At 60.0% G+C, this 17,405-nt stretch overlaps 5 protein-coding genes across 5 annotated transcripts; 2 read left to right on the top strand and 3 right to left on the bottom strand.

The window, feature by feature from the left end:
• Positions 1 to 280: 280 nt before the first annotated feature.
• SPBR_05541 (protein transport protein SEC24) lies at positions 281 to 3,759 on the bottom strand (the record flags this gene model as incomplete). The annotated part of the gene is made up of 4 exons (XM_040763804.1): positions 281 to 370; positions 598 to 2,229; positions 2,297 to 3,364; positions 3,430 to 3,759. The coding sequence occupies 4 exons, from the start codon at positions 3,757 to 3,759 to the stop codon at positions 281 to 283; spliced, it is 3,120 nt and encodes a 1,039-aa protein (XP_040621942.1).
• A 930-nt stretch (positions 3,760 to 4,689) lies between these two features.
• On the top strand, positions 4,690 to 7,863 carry SPBR_05568 (cleavage and polyadenylation specificity factor subunit 2; the record flags this gene model as incomplete). The annotated part of the gene is made up of 1 exon (XM_040763831.1): positions 4,690 to 7,863. The coding sequence occupies one exon, from the start codon at positions 4,690 to 4,692 to the stop codon at positions 7,861 to 7,863; it is 3,174 nt and encodes a 1,057-aa protein (XP_040621941.1).
• Positions 7,864 to 10,881: 3,018 nt separating this feature from the next.
• SPBR_06298 (uncharacterized protein) lies at positions 10,882 to 11,151 on the bottom strand (the record flags this gene model as incomplete). Its single annotated transcript, XM_040764558.1, has 1 exon — positions 10,882 to 11,151. One exon carries the CDS (start codon positions 11,149 to 11,151, stop codon positions 10,882 to 10,884), a length of 270 nt encoding a protein of 89 aa, XP_040621940.1.
• A 118-nt stretch (positions 11,152 to 11,269) lies between these two features.
• Positions 11,270 to 15,213, top strand: SPBR_05512 (1-phosphatidylinositol-4-phosphate 5-kinase; the record flags this gene model as incomplete). Its single annotated transcript, XM_040763776.1, has 2 exons — positions 11,270 to 14,062; positions 14,140 to 15,213. 2 exons carry the CDS (start codon positions 11,270 to 11,272, stop codon positions 15,211 to 15,213), a joined length of 3,867 nt encoding a protein of 1,288 aa, XP_040621939.1.
• Positions 15,214 to 16,348: 1,135 nt separating this feature from the next.
• SPBR_06231 (uncharacterized protein) lies at positions 16,349 to 16,874 on the bottom strand (the record flags this gene model as incomplete). Its single annotated transcript, XM_040764493.1, has 2 exons — positions 16,349 to 16,483; positions 16,617 to 16,874. 2 exons carry the CDS (start codon positions 16,872 to 16,874, stop codon positions 16,349 to 16,351), a joined length of 393 nt encoding a protein of 130 aa, XP_040621938.1.
• Positions 16,875 to 17,405: the final 531 nt, after the last annotated feature.

The following is a 17,405-nucleotide window of genomic DNA, read 5'->3' as shown; positions in this document are numbered from 1 at the left end:
GCAAATCAGGGGTAGATAAAATGACATCTGGAAATCAAATCAACAATAGAAAATGAGGACAAAAAAAAACAGACATGATACCCGCGACACAAACACAAAACGGCCCGTGTCTAACTCCTCTTCCACTGCACCACCTCCTTTGTATCGCCTCCTTTTGCGTCCCGTAACGAAGAAAGAAAACAATGCTTCTCCTACCCAATGTGAATGAAAACTGCAGTTTTTTGTTTTTGGACATCCCTGTCTACACCCCCACCCTCACCCCTTTTTGTCGAGTATTCCCTCAAAAGTATGCCGGCCGAAGACCGCCAAACGAGGAGCCCAGCACACTCGAGGCTTCACTGGACTCGTCCTTTCGTTTCTGGCCACCAAGCTGGGACGTGTTAGTAATGCAGAAAAAAAAGCGGACAGAAAAGACGGACAGAAAAGACGGACAGAAAAGACGGACAGAAAAGACGGACAGAAAAGACGGACAGAAAAGACGGACAGAAAAGACGGACAGAAAAGACGGACAGAAAAGACGGACAGAAAAGACGGACAGAAAAGACGACGAAGAGAACTGAGAACTGAGAACTGAGAACATTACGACGTTGTACATACCTCCATCTGCACGCCCTTGTGGATGTGCACGAGCCAGTCCACATAGCTCTGGGCCTCGTTGTTGCGGTCCTCCACCAGCATCCGCGCAAACTCGAACTCGGCGCCGTCCAGGCCCTGCCGCGCCAGCTGGATCGTCAGGCCCTTGGACCCGCGCAGCGTCTTCAAAAACTCAATCATGTTGCGCACCTGCGCGTTGAGGTGCGTCTCCAGCACGGGCAGCGACGACATGTACGGGTCGAGCGACTGCAGCTTGTCCTTGTCCTCGCCAAACAGGTCCTGGATCAGGTTGGGCGAGGTCTGCTTCTCGAGCCAAATCAGGCACTGCTGTCCATTGTCGACCAGGTAGACGCCGCCCGGTTCGACCTTGGCAAACGTGGCGCGCATCGCCGGCGGCATGCGCAGGTGGCCCGTCTCCGGGTCGGGGAAGCCCTCCTCGGGTTGCAGGTTGTGCAGCGGTAGGATGCGCGGGTAGAGGTAGAGGCTGAGCTCGAGCGCGCCCATGGACCGGAGCATGCGCAGCTCGTGAACGCGGCGGTCGCCCGTCTCGCTGCCGCCCTTGAACGCGCGGCACTTGAGCAGGCTGAGCATGTACATGCAGAACTCCTTGAGGCGCTCCGGCATGATCAGCTGGCTCGGCGGTACCGAGGCCGAGGCGTGGTGCTTGCGGTAGCCGGCCAGAATGTCAATCGTCTTTTCGGTCAGCCAGTTCCGCGTGTCCTTGAGGTTGGCCGACGTGCTCGCGAGCTTGGTGGCCGCCTCCTTTGCCAGGATGCCGTACACGGCGTCCTGGTCGACAAACTTGAGGCTCTCGCGCGTGCTCTCGCTGACGCTCGCAATGATGTTGCTGCAGCGCACGCGCCGCTGGCCGTCGGCCGTCGTGTACAGAAGCGCCGACTGGAAGTGCGCGTCCAGCTTCGTATCCAGCTTGCCATCGTAGCTAAACGTCACGCCAATGGCCTTGTCCGCGTCAATGGAGCCCACCTCCAGGTCCGCGCCCAGCGTGTGCTGCACAAAGTTGCCGTGGTAGTTGGACACCTGCAGGCCGTTGGAGCAGCGCACCTTGATGAGCGCCTGGAAGCCCGTCTCGCGTGTCACGGCGTTCTTGACCTCCATCGACAGCTTGGCGTTGTCACGGCCCGCGATAAAGTTGGGGTAGTAGAACGCCTCGCCGCCCGTCGTTGATGACACGTGGCCGATCGTGGCCACGTCGAGGTAGCCACCGGCGGGCGCCGCCAGGAAGAAGTCGATGCCGATGCCGGCCGACGTCATGCGCTCCGCGGCCTTGCGCCAGCCCGGGTGCTCGGTGGTGTACAGCTTCTTGTCCATCTCGCCACCTGTGTGCTTGCCGTCGTCGCGCATGAAGAGGCGACCCGGGCCCCAGGTCGACAGCGAGGACACGGCGCAGACCACCTTGCCGCCTGTGGCCTCGAGTGCCGAGATGGCTGCATTGAGCGTGGAAAGGAGCGCCGGCTCGGGGTTCTTGATGGTCGAGAACATTTGCGGCAGGCGCGTCAGGAGCGAGGTGATGACGGCCTTGGACTCGTAGGGGTCGACAAACAGGCCGTCGCTCAGGGGAACAAAGGGGTCCTCGATGTCGGGCATGATCATCATCTGCGCCTGTTCAAGACTGGACTACAATGGTGTTAATGCGTGAAACGCGGATGGATCTGTTACATTTTTCGGCAAGGTTGGGACTTACTGCCACGTTGTAAAAGTGCACTTCCTTGTCGTACGTGACGAAACCGACGCGCGCATTTTGCGGGATGCGGCGCTTGGGCTCGCCGTTGTCGTCCACCTCGTCCTCGCCGCCATACAGCGCGCCCAGAATGCCCTCGCAAAAGGCCTCGAGGAAGCCGCGGTTGTACGACTCCTGCGTGACGTCGATCAGGAAGAGCCAGCGCAGACCGACGGGCTCCTTGGTCCAGTACTCCTTGGGCACGACAAACTCGACGGTGCCGCGCGACAGCTCGGGCCGCTGGTCGCGGTCGCCGCGCACGCCCTGCGGGGAGGTGGCACAAAAGTACTCGGGCGGCGTGTCGTTGGGGTACGTGCACAAGTTGCAGACAAACTTGTTGCCGCCGGACCGGAAGACCATGAACGGGTTGATGTACGCGCGGCAGCGCCGACACCGCGGCGGGCCAGACTCGCCAAAGTCGAGCACGGGCACGGGCTGCTCGCCCGCCTGCAGGGGCGCCAGGGGCTGCACCAACAGACCGAGCGGCAGTCCGGTGCTGTGGAGCGCCTCGGCGGTGGAGGGGATGTTGTTCATGGTGAGACGGGTGTACTTGGGCGAGGAGTTGCCCTGGTCGTAGGCGACAAAGGAGATGGCGGCAGGCGGCGGCACGTGGCGCTCAAAGGTCGGGTAGACGTTGGTCAAGAAGTGCTGCTGCAACGAGTCGCGCGACAGAGGAACGCTGGGGATATCGTCGGCGGACACCTTCTGGTGGCCGGATGCGGGCACCATGGCAGGCACCGATCCTGCCTCGGCCACAGCACCACGGGCCCCAAAGCTGGCCGGGTCGGTGGGGTTGGCGGGCGTAAAGGGGGCGCTGGCAGCGGCCGGAAACTGGTTCATCTGGGGTGTGATGGGCCCGTTATCAAAGCCAAGTGCACCGGGAACGCCTGGGACGCCTGGGACGCCTGGTGCGCCTGGTGCGCCTGGCACAGGTCCTCCGGACATGGCAGCGGCCGAGAAGCCCATAGACGAGCCCACGGGTGCCTCGACATGGTGATACGCGTGCCGGTCCTTCTTCTTCTTCCGCGTGGTCTGGTGGCCGTCGGGACCCAGTGTCATGCCACCCATTTGCGCTGCAAGGCCACCGTCCTCGGCACCTGGCCCGGCTGCTGCTTGTCCAGCGACAGGTGGCGGCGCACCAAAGCCCTGCCCGGCGGGCGACGGTGTGCCCATATACGGAGCTTGACCGCCATAGGCAGGTTGTCCCAGACCGGCTGGTGGCACTCCATAGCCCGGCTGACCTTGCTGAGGCTGCCCATACGCCTGCTGGTACGGCTGCTGCTGCTGCTGCTGCTGCTGCTGCTGATACGGCTGGGGAGCAATGGGCGGGCAAAAGTCGGGGCTGCGGGCTGTGTCGTTCGGCGGGGGTCGTTGGGGTCGAGCTGCTCGCCCTGGCCGAGGGCGTGGAACATGGCGTAGTCGGCCATGGCAGCGGCAGAGACGGAGGCACTGTCGTGTGAGGCCGACGACGTCGAGAGGTCAGGACACAAAAACGACAGAGAGGGACACGGGGAGGATCGGGAGAGCGGGCGATCGGGAGCTATGAAAGCTCACAAAAAGAGGGTGGAGAGACAAAAGACAAAAGACAAAAGAAGAGAAAACAAAAAGCTCAACAGACGGTCGACAGACGTGTTGGAGCCGGTCTGTCCATGCTACTGAAGGAATTGGATATCGCGAGACAGTCGTTGCCGAGGGTAAAGTACGAAGCAGCTCTCTTCTCTTCGAACAGCCTGGTCAAGCGCGGTGGTGGTGGTGGCTAAAATGTGGTGGCAGAAGGTTGGACACGTTGCTCGCAGAAGCCCCTTTTAGGCCGTAGGACGTGATAGTGGTGGTTTTGAGTCTGTTAGGTGGTTTGGGTCAACGGATTAGCGGACTGCTAGTGGGGGAAAGAGCGACTGAACGGCGCAAGACAAGCCCCTGACTTCAGCGCGGGCGCGCCTGCCTTGCGGAGCAAAAAAAGAACAAAATGGCTCCTTCCAGCAGGGGCAAGTGGGGTCGTCCAGCGATCCAATTCAGGGACGAGAATGGAGGAAGGCGCGCCTGGGGCCTGGCCAGAGCGGCGCTGTTCTGGACACGATGTCGTCCCGAGGAGTTAATCCGCTCCGGGCGTTTGGGGCGGGAAGGCGCGCTGGGACGTCACAGCTGCCATTTGCCTGCGCTGGTGAGGCTGCGGCAGAAAATGCGCTAACGCAGAGCGGCGACGCGATCTGCCCTTGAAGCTTCACGTCCATCGTCTTCCGCGAACCGTCATTCAACGTATCCCGAGACACAACGCACACATACATCGACACCACGTCAACCGGCTTAATCCGTCGTACTGCACCGCAGAATGAGCTGGCGGTAACCCGCACCCCGCCATGTTCACGTTCTGCCCCCTGCAGGGGGCGCGGTCTGAGTCGACAGCCTCGCAGTCGCTGCTGGAGCTCGATGGCGGCGTCAAGGTGCTCGTCGACGTCGGCTGGGACGAGTCGTTTGACGCCGAGAAGCTGCGCGAGCTCGAGAAGCAGGTGCCGACCATTTCGCTGGTGCTGCTGACCCATGCCACCGTGTCGCACATCGCCGCCTTCGCCTACTGCTGCAAGAACTTCCCCCTGTTTGCGCGCATCCCTATTTTTGCCACGAGACCCGTCATCGACCTCGGCCGCACCCTGCTGCAAGACCTGTACGCATCGACGCCGCTCGCCGCGGCCATCATCCCCCGCACGTCTCTGACCGAAGTCGCCTACTCCTACGAGCAGTCCACCGCCGCCGAGCACAGCCGGTTCTTGCTGCCGGCGCCGACGCCCGACGAGATCACGCGCTACTTTTCCCTCATCCGCGAGCTCAAGTACTCGCAGCCACACCAGCCGCAGGCCCCGCCCAACCTGCCGCCGCTCAACGGCCTGACCATTACCGCATACAATGCCGGCCGCACGTTGGGCGGCACCCTGTGGCACATCCAGCTCGGCCTCGAGTCGATCGTCTACGGCGTGGACTGGGGCCAGTACAAGGAGAACGTGTTTGCGGGCGCTGCGTGGATCGGTGGTGCCCATGGCGGCGGGTCGGAGGTCATGGAACAGCTGCGTAAGCCGACAGCGCTCGTGTCCAGCAGCCGCACGCCGCAGGTGGACCGCCCGGGGCTGCGGGACGAGCATCTGCTCGAGACCATTCGCACCTGCGTCGTGCGCGGCGGCACCGTGCTGATCCCTGTGGACTCGACGGCGCGGATTCTCGAGCTCGCCTACTTCTTGGAGCACGCCTGGCGCCACGCGGCGGCGGCGGGCGGCGCGTCCGGCGACGAGAACCTGTCGCGGTCCAAACTGTACCTGGCCGGACGCACGTCCGGCAGCCTGGTGCGGCACGCGCGGACGCTCCTTGAATGGATGAACGACAGCATCGTGCAGGAATTCGAAGCCGTGGCCGACGGCGCCAAGCAGGCGAATGGCCGCGGCGGCAGTGGTGTTGGTGACGACGGCAAGACCAAAGAGGCTGGTCCGTTTGATTTTCGACACATGCGGCTTCTCGAGCGACGATCGCAAGTGGACCGCGTTCTCAGCCAGCCTCCAGCATCCGGCGGCGGCAAGGTCATTCTCGCCAGCGACGCCTCGCTTGAATGGGGCTTTTCCAAGGAGATTTTACGGAGAATCGCCGACGACCCACAAAACCTGGTTGTCCTGACAGACGTGCCAGGCCGCCTGGCCGACGACCGGCCGCCCTCTGTGGCGCGCACGCTCTGGGAGTGGTGGCGCGATGGCAGCAACCCCAACGCCGAGGACGCTGGCGACCGACTCGTCCACGGCGCTGGCCGCCCGCTCGAGTTCCGCGACACTCGCAAGGTGGCTCTTGAAGGTGCCGAGCTCGCGCTCTACCAGCAGTGGCTCGCCACGCAGCGCCAGCTGCAGGCCACGCAGCTCTCCACAACCGGCAGCGGTGGCCTCGGCGCCAGTCTACTCGGTGAAGGCGGCACGGGCCATTTAGGGGGTGGCATGGCGGCCTTGCTCGAGGACGGCGCCGACGACGTCTCGTCGGAATCGTCGTCGGACTCGGACGACGAGTCGGACGGCGACCGCCAGGGCAAGGTGCTCAACGTGTCGACGACGATTGGCCAGGCCAGCCGCAAAAAGGTGGTGTTGCGTGACGAGGACCTGGGCGTGACCATTCTCATTAAACGCAAGGGCCACTACGACTTTGATGTGCGCGGCAAGAAGGGCCGCGAGCGCATCTTCCCCGTGCCGGTGCGCCGCAAACGCAACGACGACTTTGGCGAGCTGATTCGGCCGGACGAGTACCTGCGTGAGGAGGAGCGCGAAGAAGAGGCGGCCCACGAGGCCACCAGCGGCAGGAACAGCGACGGAGCGACACTGCTCCCCGAGATGCTCGGCCGGAAGCGGAAGTGGGACGACGTCGGTGTCTCCACAGGACGTGGCCAGGGCGACAACAAGCGACCGAATCTGGACAACAGCAACCGCAACGGACACCACCGGGGCGATTCTACCGATGGGAAACGCCGCGGCCGTGGTGGCAACGGCAGTGACGACGAGGGGGGCGGCGCCGATCAGGACGGCGGCCTCTACGACAGCGATGTGGACGGCGACGACGGCGACGACGCGGCCGAAGCGGCCACGACGGCCAGCGTGCTGGGCCCGGCCAAGCTCATCTCCACCACGGAAACGGTTCCTGCGCGGCTGCGCATCGCCTACGTCGACTACTCGGGCCTGCACACGGCACGCAACCTCGAGATTCTGCTGCCGCTCGTCGAGCCGCGCAAGCTGATCCTGGTGGGCGGCAGCGAGGCCGAGACGGCTGCGGTCGCCGCGCACTACCGCAGCGTTGTCAGCACGAACCGCGGCGTCGCCGAGACGGACGTCGACGTGCTGCTGCCGCGCGTCGGCGGTCCGGCCGTCGATGCCAGCGTGGACACGCACGCGTGGGTCGTCAAGCTGGCCGACGCACTGGTCAAGAAGCTCAAGTGGCAGAATCTACGGGGCCTGGGCATCGTGACAATGACGGGCCAGCTGCGACCTGGGCTGGCGGCGCTGCCGCCTGCTGCCAATGCACCGGCCGCAAGCGAGGAGAGCACGGCCGACGCGGACAACCAGGAAGCCGACGACGCGAGCAGCGCCGGCGCCAACAAGCGGCAAAAGACCGATGCCAGCGGAAGTGCCCACGCGGTGGCAGCGCCCTCATCTGCACCCTCGTCCGCCGCGCCGGGAGATGCTCCCAACGCGCAGCTGCCGACGCTGGACGTGCTGCCGAGCAATGTTGCTCTGGCGGCAGCACGCGCCGGCACACAGCCCTTGCATGTGGGCGAGCTGCGGCTGGCAGATCTGCGGCGCACGATGCAGGCGTCCGGCCATACAGCCGAGTTCCGTGGCGAGGGCACGCTCGTGATTGACGGGTCCGTGGCTGTGAAGAAGACGACGACGGGCCGCGTCGAAGTCGAGAGCATTGGCCTGCCGTCTGACGGCGGCCCGGCGACCAAGGTGGGCGGGACGTTCTACGCGGTGAAGCGGATGATCTACGACGGGCTGGCCGTAGTGGCGGGCGGGTAATTGAAAGACTATGAAGGGCATTTGTACTTGTACCCGGATGGGTTCTTTTGCCGTGTAATACCAGACGATAATACCAGATAGTACGATGGTGTAGGATATGAATGCTATATCAAAACGTTTTATTTCCATATATAGACCACGATCCTGAACCGGAGTTTTCCGTTGCTAGTATGTGCTTTTTGTCGGCCTCTACTTTCTCAACTTTTAACGTGTTCTCGAGAGGTGAAACAAACGCTAGGCACGGTTTCTGTATCGTGTTTCTCATGTGGCACGTACGCTCGAGTGTAAAGTAGTCTTACTGTCTTACTTTAGACATTGCGAGGGGCACCGGTGTCCTTGTACATGAGGCGCACGAACTTTACCTGCCGCTCGTGTCCGACGGTCAAGTTAAGATACCATAGGCGATGCCGTGCACGCCTTTTCGTGAGACTGTCTGACTGGTGGCTTTAAGCTGAGTGTGAGCCGCGCTGTGGTTGCGTACATACTTGCCTCGTGCAGGTGCTTTTGATTTTCGTTCTTCGGCCACAGAATCGGCACCTGTCTCCTTGCCCACCCCTGCTGTCATTTGGCCTTTACAGCCCACCCATGCTATTTGCATCTTCCCGACGATACGGGCTGGCAGATCATTAGCGATCATCAGCAAGCGTCGCATTGCATTTATTGTTTTTCTGGTTCTTGTGTTATTTCTGGCTGTGCTTGCGTGAGAAACTTGCCGTGGTGGTGGCCGTGCCCGGGGATTTCATGATTGGCCTGTGCCCTGCGGGAGACAACACAGAGAAGATGGATGTTAAGATTATGAATTCCAGTCCCCAGCAAACATGCCGAAAGTGACAACTGATAACGGACGGTTGCCTGAGACGCAGGGAGAGCAAGAGGAGCGAATTAGACGCCAATGCAGAAATAACAAAATGAAAACGTTGCAGGACGTGCGCAAGACAGGAGTACTGTGTATGCAGGGCAGCGGGAACAAGAATAGAAACGTTCTCATAGAATACGACAACGAGCGCGAAATCGGCCACAACCACCGCACACACGCGTATTATCGTCCGACTCTCGTTTGGGGTCTAGGGTTTTCTCACTGGAGCCACCCGTCTGATTGCTTGGCAGTTGTCACGGCTGGGCCGGATTGGCTGGGGGAGCGCTCGGCAGGGGCTGACCGGGAAACGGGTGCCTTGACAGTGAAATGAGCTGTGGGGAGCATCGGGGAGGGCGCTTTACTGAAGAGGGCCATTGAGGTGACAGGCGGGACGTTCGGTGGTCGATACGAGGCCGAGAGATGAAGAATGATGGGCGATGGGGGGCTTTTGGACGTTTGGGAGGACATGGGGGGAGCACCTGACAAAAGATCAAGATTAAAATGAAGAGACGTGGCAGCGCAATGTGAGCACAGCATGAGACAGAAACGATGTATCTCACAAAGACACGCAAATAGGGAATATCGAATGGGAAACAACGCAACACGATGGGACAAAACAATACTGACTACTGCGTCAGACAGACTTGCATGCTCGTTTCTGTGCCAGCTCGTATTGACTCGGATAGTGCCAACACGCCTCAGGAACACGCGAGAAACATGGCCAAGCGAACAAACGCGTCGCGGCTAGGGTCACACATCCGGCAACTTTGCAAAGGACGGGGCGTCGGGGACTTGTTGGACCACGACCGACCCCCTGTTGTATCTCATGTGTACCTGACAGACAGTCGTGACGGTGAAAGCCGTGTGTCGCTCTGCCGACCGAGCTGGCTCCTGGGATAGCCACTGGAACCACTGGCTGAAGAGTAAGTGGAGAGTGACGACAGACGACAGGGGACCAAACAGACAGTGACTGATGGTTGTGGAATCGGCGGACCAAAGCGATAGCTCCAGGGCGCCCCTAGCCCGATTGAGCTGGGATCCATGGGGCTGGTGGAGTGGGCGAGGTGATGGTGGCAATGAATGGTGAGAGATGAAAAAACAGAAGAAAGGAAACATTCAAATGCGATGCAAGGGATTGAGGGAAGAGGAGGTATAAAAAGAAAGGGACAGAAAACAGAAGGAGCGACTCGAGAAAAACGATAAACACGAGAGAAAAGCAAGGAGGAAGGAGTGATGGGCTTGGTATGGGATGCTGTTGAAAACGGCAGCAGCGATCAACGCGACGGGAAGGAGCACTGTTGGTTGTCTTGCACGGCAAGAAACTGCGATAGGGACACGCCGAGCAGGGAAGGAACACAGTGCACAGCAAGCTCTGGAACCTGCAGCTTACGATGTAGTATGGAACAGACCTTGGCGATGTGCTGTCATACATCGTCCTCGTTTCTGGAGCTTCATTTCCTCCTGTCCCCAGACCGCAAAGTATCGCAGGGCGTAATTGCATCGTACGGTGCGATGGCATCAGCAAGTTTGCGGGAAGCACCAGCGCCCTGAAGTGTCTCACACTGTCCTCCGCACCACTGCGCACTGTGATTGGCCGTCTGCGCCTGCCTTTCCAAGCCAGGCGAGCCAGGCGAGCCAGGGAAGGAACCCACAGTGGTGGCCGCAGCCAAGCCAAGCCCAGCCCAGCCCAGCCCAGCCCAGCCGCCGCCTACCACAGCTGCACAGTAACTTAGTGTGGCTCTGCCCTGGGTCCTTTTTGGCTGGCGGGCCAGCATTGCGCTTGCCAACTTTTCCGACTCGCCCTTGGCTTCCCTGCCCTTCCATTCTCTCTCATTTCCCGCTTTGCTGCCGTCTGTTGCCTCACCTCCCCCCCTAAAACGCAAACCTGTGATCGTTGCGAACCTGAATATTGCCAACCCGCACACTCTGTGTACGACGACGTCAACGACGCCGACGACGCCGACGACACGCGAACTCGCTCTCTCCTTTCCTCTCGCTCCTCAGCGTCTTTTGTATCTTCACCTGCATCTCCATCGCCGCCGACCATTGTCCATCGCCGCCTGTAAATCTCGGCATCCACGCTTTACCATCGTCGTTTACACATCGCCAGAGTATCCATCCGTCGTTGCATTGCCGGCCATCGACAGAAGCCACGCTTCGCATCAAGCTGACGACGTGCCCGCTTGCCATCGACTTCGACCAGTCTCGTCTGGGTGGCTTTCCTCGGCACGCAGTGCGTGTCCGCCTTGACGATCAATCGACAACGTGCCCAGAGAACTGCCTTGAGCTTTGAGCCTCTCGCCGCGACACCATGACGACGAACCGCTGCCGTCCTTAGCTTCTTCCTTGTTTGTCTCGACCACCCTCGTTGCGAGTGTTTTTCTAGGGGGCTCGACCTTGATCCCCAGACCCTCCTCGGCCGTCAGCGCCATACCGAGTAGTCTCTACGATTTACAGATAGCCGCCGACCACATCATATTTTCGACATAGACAGGGCCTTTGAATCGACAGAGGATAGCGTCCCGTCATCCGGCCTTCCCGTTTGCTGCGATGCCCTCCTTTGCCCGCGACGAAGAGAACCGCCCAGTCCTGACCCAATCGCTCGCCTCGGCGACGCCGACGACCGCGTCCAACGCGGCACGAGACGGCCCGGCCACGGTCTTTGGCAAGGCCGTCGACTCGCGCATCACCAACCACGCGCTTGCGTCTGTTGACGGCAACGCTCCAGCTGTCAATGGCCGGCGCCCTGTCCGCTACTCGCCTCCGCCACCGACCTCGCCGCCTCCCTCTCCGCCGTCTCGGCTGGCTTCCCGGCCGCAGCTAACCGATGCCCGCCCTTTGTTCTCCCGTCGTAAACGCTCTTCCACGTTCTCTGACACCGACGACTACGACGACGACGACGATACCGACTCAGCCGCCTCGTCGGCCGACATGAACGGCCATGGCGGTAGTACGCGTCGCGGCGGCGGGAGCAGCAGCGTCGGTGCCGCCAGCTCCCAGACGACCACAGCACCGCCTGACGAAGACCTGCGTCTCGATGGCTACTATGAGAAGGACGACAAACTGAGCGGTGGCAACGACGATGGCGAAATGGACAATGTCGACGGCCGCACGGCCTCTCTCACAAGCTCGAACGCACCCGCAATACCCGAACGAGCGCCGCCGCCTCCTCCCCAACAGACAACACCACCACTCTCCTCGCAGCAAACCGCCCCCTCTTCACCGTCTCCCCTGCCCTCTGCTATCCCGACACAGAATATGAACCGGCCTGAAGCCCCCTCACAAGCACCGCCACCCCCCCCAAAGCCAGAGACGCTCCCGCGGAAAACAAAGCCGCTTTCTAACGGGGGCCCTATCTCCGTCCCCAACCCGATGGCCGACCGCACACGCATCGGCAATCCCCACCTCCAGAGCCAGTCGCTGCCTGCTCAGCACCAGAGCCAGAACCAACCGCAGAGTGCTTGGATAAACGGAACAAGCACCGAGGAGAGCGAATTGACAGACACCAGCCCAGACGACACGTTGCCCCGGCACTCTGTTGCGTCGACTGGTGCTAGCTCCGTCCAGCCGTCCATTGCCGACGTCTACAGTGGCCGCCAGGCAGGCAGCCGGAGCAGTGACGTGCATGCCTCGTCCTCGTCTAATGGTGGTCTGTCGACGGCCGCTGCGGCAGGACCTGCATCTGCTTCAGCATCAGTACCGCCCACGACAGCCACGACCGCAGCAACGCCCGAATCGACCTCGGCCAGCCAGATTTCTGCCCAGAGCCCAAACCCACAGCTTCTGCAGGCAGGACAGCCGTCTATCCTGCCGCACAGGTTCTCTTCGCCACCTGCCTATAACCCAGCGGCTGGCTCGTCGAGCTCTGTTGCTGGCACGCACCTCTCTCCGACCGCTGGCCTGAAGCACCGGCACACGCTCGAAGTTCCCAAAGCCACGCCAGCCAGGAACTCGCGCGAGGGCATCGACTCGTCTGGTGTCTATGCCTCAGGCCGCTTTTCGCCCACAGCGGCGGGCGGCGTAGGCAACGGCAGCATCAGCAGCATTGGCGGCCGGAGGGCGTCGTTGAGCCTCGTCCGTAGGAACACCCGGTCTCTGCACTCGGACCTGCCGCGCGACGAGGTGGTGCCCGACGAGGACGCCCTTAGGTGGGCCGAGGCCTACCGCCAGAAACGCGCCAGCAAGAAGCGGCGCATGGAGCAGGACGACGACCAGGTCCTGGTCGGCACCAAGGTGGACGAGACGCACCAGAACTGGGTGGCCGCCTACAACATGCTGACGGGCATCCGCGTGTCCGTTTCACGCACCAACGCCAAGCTCGACCGGCCTCTGACGGACGAAGACTTCCAAGCGAAGCAAAAGTCCACCTTTGATATCGCCGGCAATGAGCTGGTCCCCTCGGCCAAGTACGACTTCAAGTTCAAGGACTACGCACCGTGGGTGTTCCGCCACCTCCGCCAGCTCTTCCACCTCGACCCTGCCGATTACCTCATGTCTCTTGCGGGCAAGTACATTCTGTCGGAACTCGGCTCGCCCGGCAAGAGCGGCAGCTTTTTTTATTTTTCGCGGGACTACCGCTACATTATCAAGACCATCCACCACTCGGAGCACAAGTTCTTGCGCAAGATCCTCAAGGACTACTACAAGCACGTTACCGAGAACCCCAACACGCTCCTGTCGCAGTTTTTCGGGTTGCACCGCGTCAAAATGCCATATGGACGCAAGATCCACTTTGTCGTCATGAACAACCTGTTCCCGCCGCATCGCGACATCCACCAGACGTTTGACCTCAAGGGCTCGACAATCGGCCGCGACTACCCCGAAGAGCTGCTGTCGGACAACCCGCGCGCCACGCTCAAAGACCTGAATTGGCTGCGGCGGCACCAGCACCTCGAGCTGGGCATCATCAAGAAGCGCTTGTTTTTGGAGCAGCTCCATAAGGATGTCAAGCTGCTCCAGCGTCTCCAGATCATGGACTACTCGCTGCTTGTCGGCACACACGATCTCCGGCGCGGCAACGACGAAAACCTTCGCGGCAAGATCCTGCAAGTGTTCGAACCGCGCGGCGAAAAGCAAAACGCCGACGGACTCGGTACGCAGTCCGTGCTGATGCGCACCCCTAGCAAGCTCGAGCACCAGCGCAAGACGCGCGAGCTTCGCCAGATGCTCAAATCCGAGCGGCCGATTCCGATTGGCGAGAGCAGCAACAAAATGCCAGACGAGCTCGACGACAACAAGCAGTCCATCTTTTACAAGGACGACGGCGGCTTCCAGGCCACACACCTGGACAATACAGCTGCGGAAGAGGTCTACTACCTCGGAGTCATTGACTGTCTTACTCACGTAGGCTCCTCCCTTTTTCTCCCTCCCCCCTTTTCGTCTTTTCTCGAACACTCACTAACACATCTATCTCCCCTCAGTACGGCATTATCAAGAAGATCGAGCACTTCTGGAAAGGCCTATCCAATGATGCAACGCAGATATCGGCTTTACCACCCCAAGAATACGGTGACCGGTTCCTCAAGTTCATGTCGGGCATCACCATGTCGCCAGAAGATGCGGCCCGCGAGGCGCAAGACCGTGGCAAAGCGGCGGGAGCCGACGCAGCAGCGGCCTCGGCTTCTGCTGCACCAAATGCAGACACAAGCGGTCATGCGGGCGACGGTCCCGGATTCGGATTTGACGGCGTGGCCACGGCGAGCGGCCGCGATAAGGGTACAGACGCGGCCGGCCACCACCGGCACGGCGGTTGGTCAGGCAACCTACGGCACCGCGGAGGCGCCTCGGGCAGTGGTAGCAACCATGGTAACAGCAACGGTAACAACAGTGGCGTCGATAGCAGCAACGTGACGACGGCCCACCGCGCAGCTGAGTTTGAGGCTCAAAAGGCCTCAGCAGCCAACGAGACCGAAACAACACAAACTACGGTCCCCGTTGGCAACGGCACGCTTTTGCCTGGTCTCGTGGCCGGCCCCCCCAGCTCCAGTCAGTCGGCACCGGCGCTGCCGTCTCTCCCGTCTCTCCCCTTGTTGCCACCCATGTCCGCCTCGGTCCCGTCCATGCCGAACTCTCCGCCACCACCACCCCCGCACAGCGACCGCCGCGAGTCCATGCAGCAGCCTGTCCTGCCCATCGTCGACGAAGCCAACGAGAACTCGTCGACGGGCGGCCGCAGCCACAGCAGCCGGTTTAGCAGCCACACGGCCGCGAGCGACGATCGGCCGGCCACGCCTGCCAAAGACCTGCCGGTGAGGCTCAGTGGCGGGAGTGCAAGTGCGGCTGGCAGCCATGGAGATCCTAGCCCACCCACACCGCCGGCAACCGGCTACCTGAAACCCGAGAGCGCGGATAGTGGCTACGGCGTGTCGGGCACACGGTCACGGTCGGGGACAGTTGGCACGGTGGGTTCGGGCCACAAACTGAAGATGCAGCTGAGCCGGGACAGTCTCGACAAGGAGCTGCCGCCGCTGCCGAAACTGGACGGTGCAGCATGAGGAGGGGGGGGGGACATGCGAACGAACTGTTTTTGAGGAACTGCGGACGGCAAGGAAAGGGATGAAAGGAAGGTTGTCCCTGGAGAGGTGAAGTTTTTTTTTCTTTTTTTGGAATACGCGGTTGGATAGTGGTGATGAAAGGAGACTGGGGTCGGACCACCCTTTTCTCTTTTTGTGCTGCTGTTTTCTATTCTTCCTATTTCTGTTTGGGTGATTTCGATTTCCTTGTTTTTTTGTGCTTCTCTTACACTCCCTCTTTGTCATACCGAAAGCCTACCGAAAGCCGAATACATCTCCCTCCATCATGATACCACTTTACATTTTTCTCTTTTCTCTTTCTCGTTTCCCCTTTCTCTTTTCTTTCTTTTTCTCCCTCATTGCCTCTCTTGCCCTAGTTTCATCTTTTCCTAGTGTCAATTTCTTATGTCTAGTCTTTCCATCCTCTTGTCTCTTATAAAAGACCCAGCTGCATAAACACACGAGCCTCCTTTTCTATCATTGTTCTCTTTTTTGCGGGTTCTATTTCTTCTGTTTCTTTCCTAATTGCGAGAGCGGCCCTTTTCACGTCCTCCGTTTTTGGCTCCGTCTAGCTTAACCTCTTTCTTACATACGAAGACCGTTTCTTTCGTCTTTATACTTGTCTTCTCCTAAAACCTGTACACGTCGTGCGGGCGTGTTTTTGTTTCTTCCTCTATACTCCAATGATTTGTACTTTGTATGTGCTTGTCGTGAGCTGGCCATGTACCAATTTCTTTGATTAGACTATGTTGAAGAGAACATCGACCTTGGGTTCCCTCATACAGGCGGGATAACAACAAGGCTGAAAGAAGAGGCCGTGTGTTTTTTCCACCGAGGTACCGGGATCTGCAGACCACACATACATTATTAGAGCTCGCAATATAAATATCATCACCAAGAATATCATACTTTTTTCACTAGAGTTGAATTGTTTTGTTCACGTGGCGTGTATACTATGTACATCCTTTTGCGTATCATACCATGTTTTCCACCTCCGTCTCATGCACGTTCCGTGCCGTTTCCCTCCATTTCCGCCTTTTAACTGAATACCCTAGGACAAATAATATACAAAGCTGCGCCCTTCTACTGAAGCCGGCTGTTAGACCAGCCCACGCTCTTACTTCTTGTTGGCTGGCACCGAGTCGCCAGGGCCGTTGTTGATCTGCACCTCAAAGGCGCCCTGGGCCTTGAGGGCCGCCAGCCGCTGCTCCTTTTGGTGGTTGGCCAGGCGGAACTTTTTGAAATGCACGACCTGCCAGGTTAGCATCGACGGAAGCGAGACGATATGCGACCAGGGACACGACAAAGACGACCAAAAACAAGGGGTGAATGGTGCCAAATGGTGCCAAATGGTGCCAAATGGTTCCGAGGGTTGTTTTGCTTACCCACTCCGCGGCACAGTCGCGGTCCATCTGCTGACTCTCCTTGGCGCACGACTTTTGTGCAGCCGCGGCGCCGGCGGGCTCGAGAGCGTCATAGACGTTTATGCGGTCGAGGCAGCCAAAGTAGAGGTCACGCGAGTCCCAGCACTTTTTGCGCTCGGCACGGGAGGGGACGGCGGCACCGGAGCGGATGGCCTGGGCGCGGCGCTCTTCTTCGGTGGCCGGTGCTGAGGAGCCGCCCCAGAGCGAGGAGATGCCCATCGTGCAAGAGGGCTGGGGTTGGTGTGATGGCAGATGAGGTGAGAGATGAGAGAGGCGAGAGGAAGGGTGAGAAGTGAGTGGCAGGACGTTCAGGGGAGTGCTCCTGAGAGTGTCCCAGGCTGATATGAGGGTCAATTAAAAGGCGAATATCAGTGTCTGTTAAAGCGTCATAGGAATGCCTGATTGTCGTCTTGCTATTCGGTTCCCGGGGTTGAAGTAAAGTGGCAAAGCGTGCAAAGTTGGACGGACGTTGAAGCCGAATGAGCTATTAGAATGGAGCCAGTGAGCTGATGTAATTGGGACGGCCTTGTAAAGGCTCAGAAGGCGCATCGAACGGCCGCTAAGACGTCTTGTTAGGGCGCCCCTCCTGCCTATTCTGACATGCGTCAGCGAGGGGAAAGAGCGCTGGACTCTACATATTTTTACAGACTGAAGGATATTATGAGACGCCACAAAGAGAGTATGTGAGTGCCTTTACTATCGTGTATAATCCACCACTCGCGGCATGACTAGGATGGCGGCGGCTTACGA

This window comes from Sporothrix brasiliensis (genome assembly GCF_000820605.1).
Source record: "Sporothrix brasiliensis 5110 chromosome Unknown Cont15, whole genome shotgun sequence".
Taxonomy (NCBI): Eukaryota; Fungi; Ascomycota; class Sordariomycetes; order Ophiostomatales; family Ophiostomataceae; genus Sporothrix; species Sporothrix brasiliensis.
Note: the sequence above shows the minus strand (reverse complement) of the source record. Positions and strands in the feature narration are given on the sequence as shown.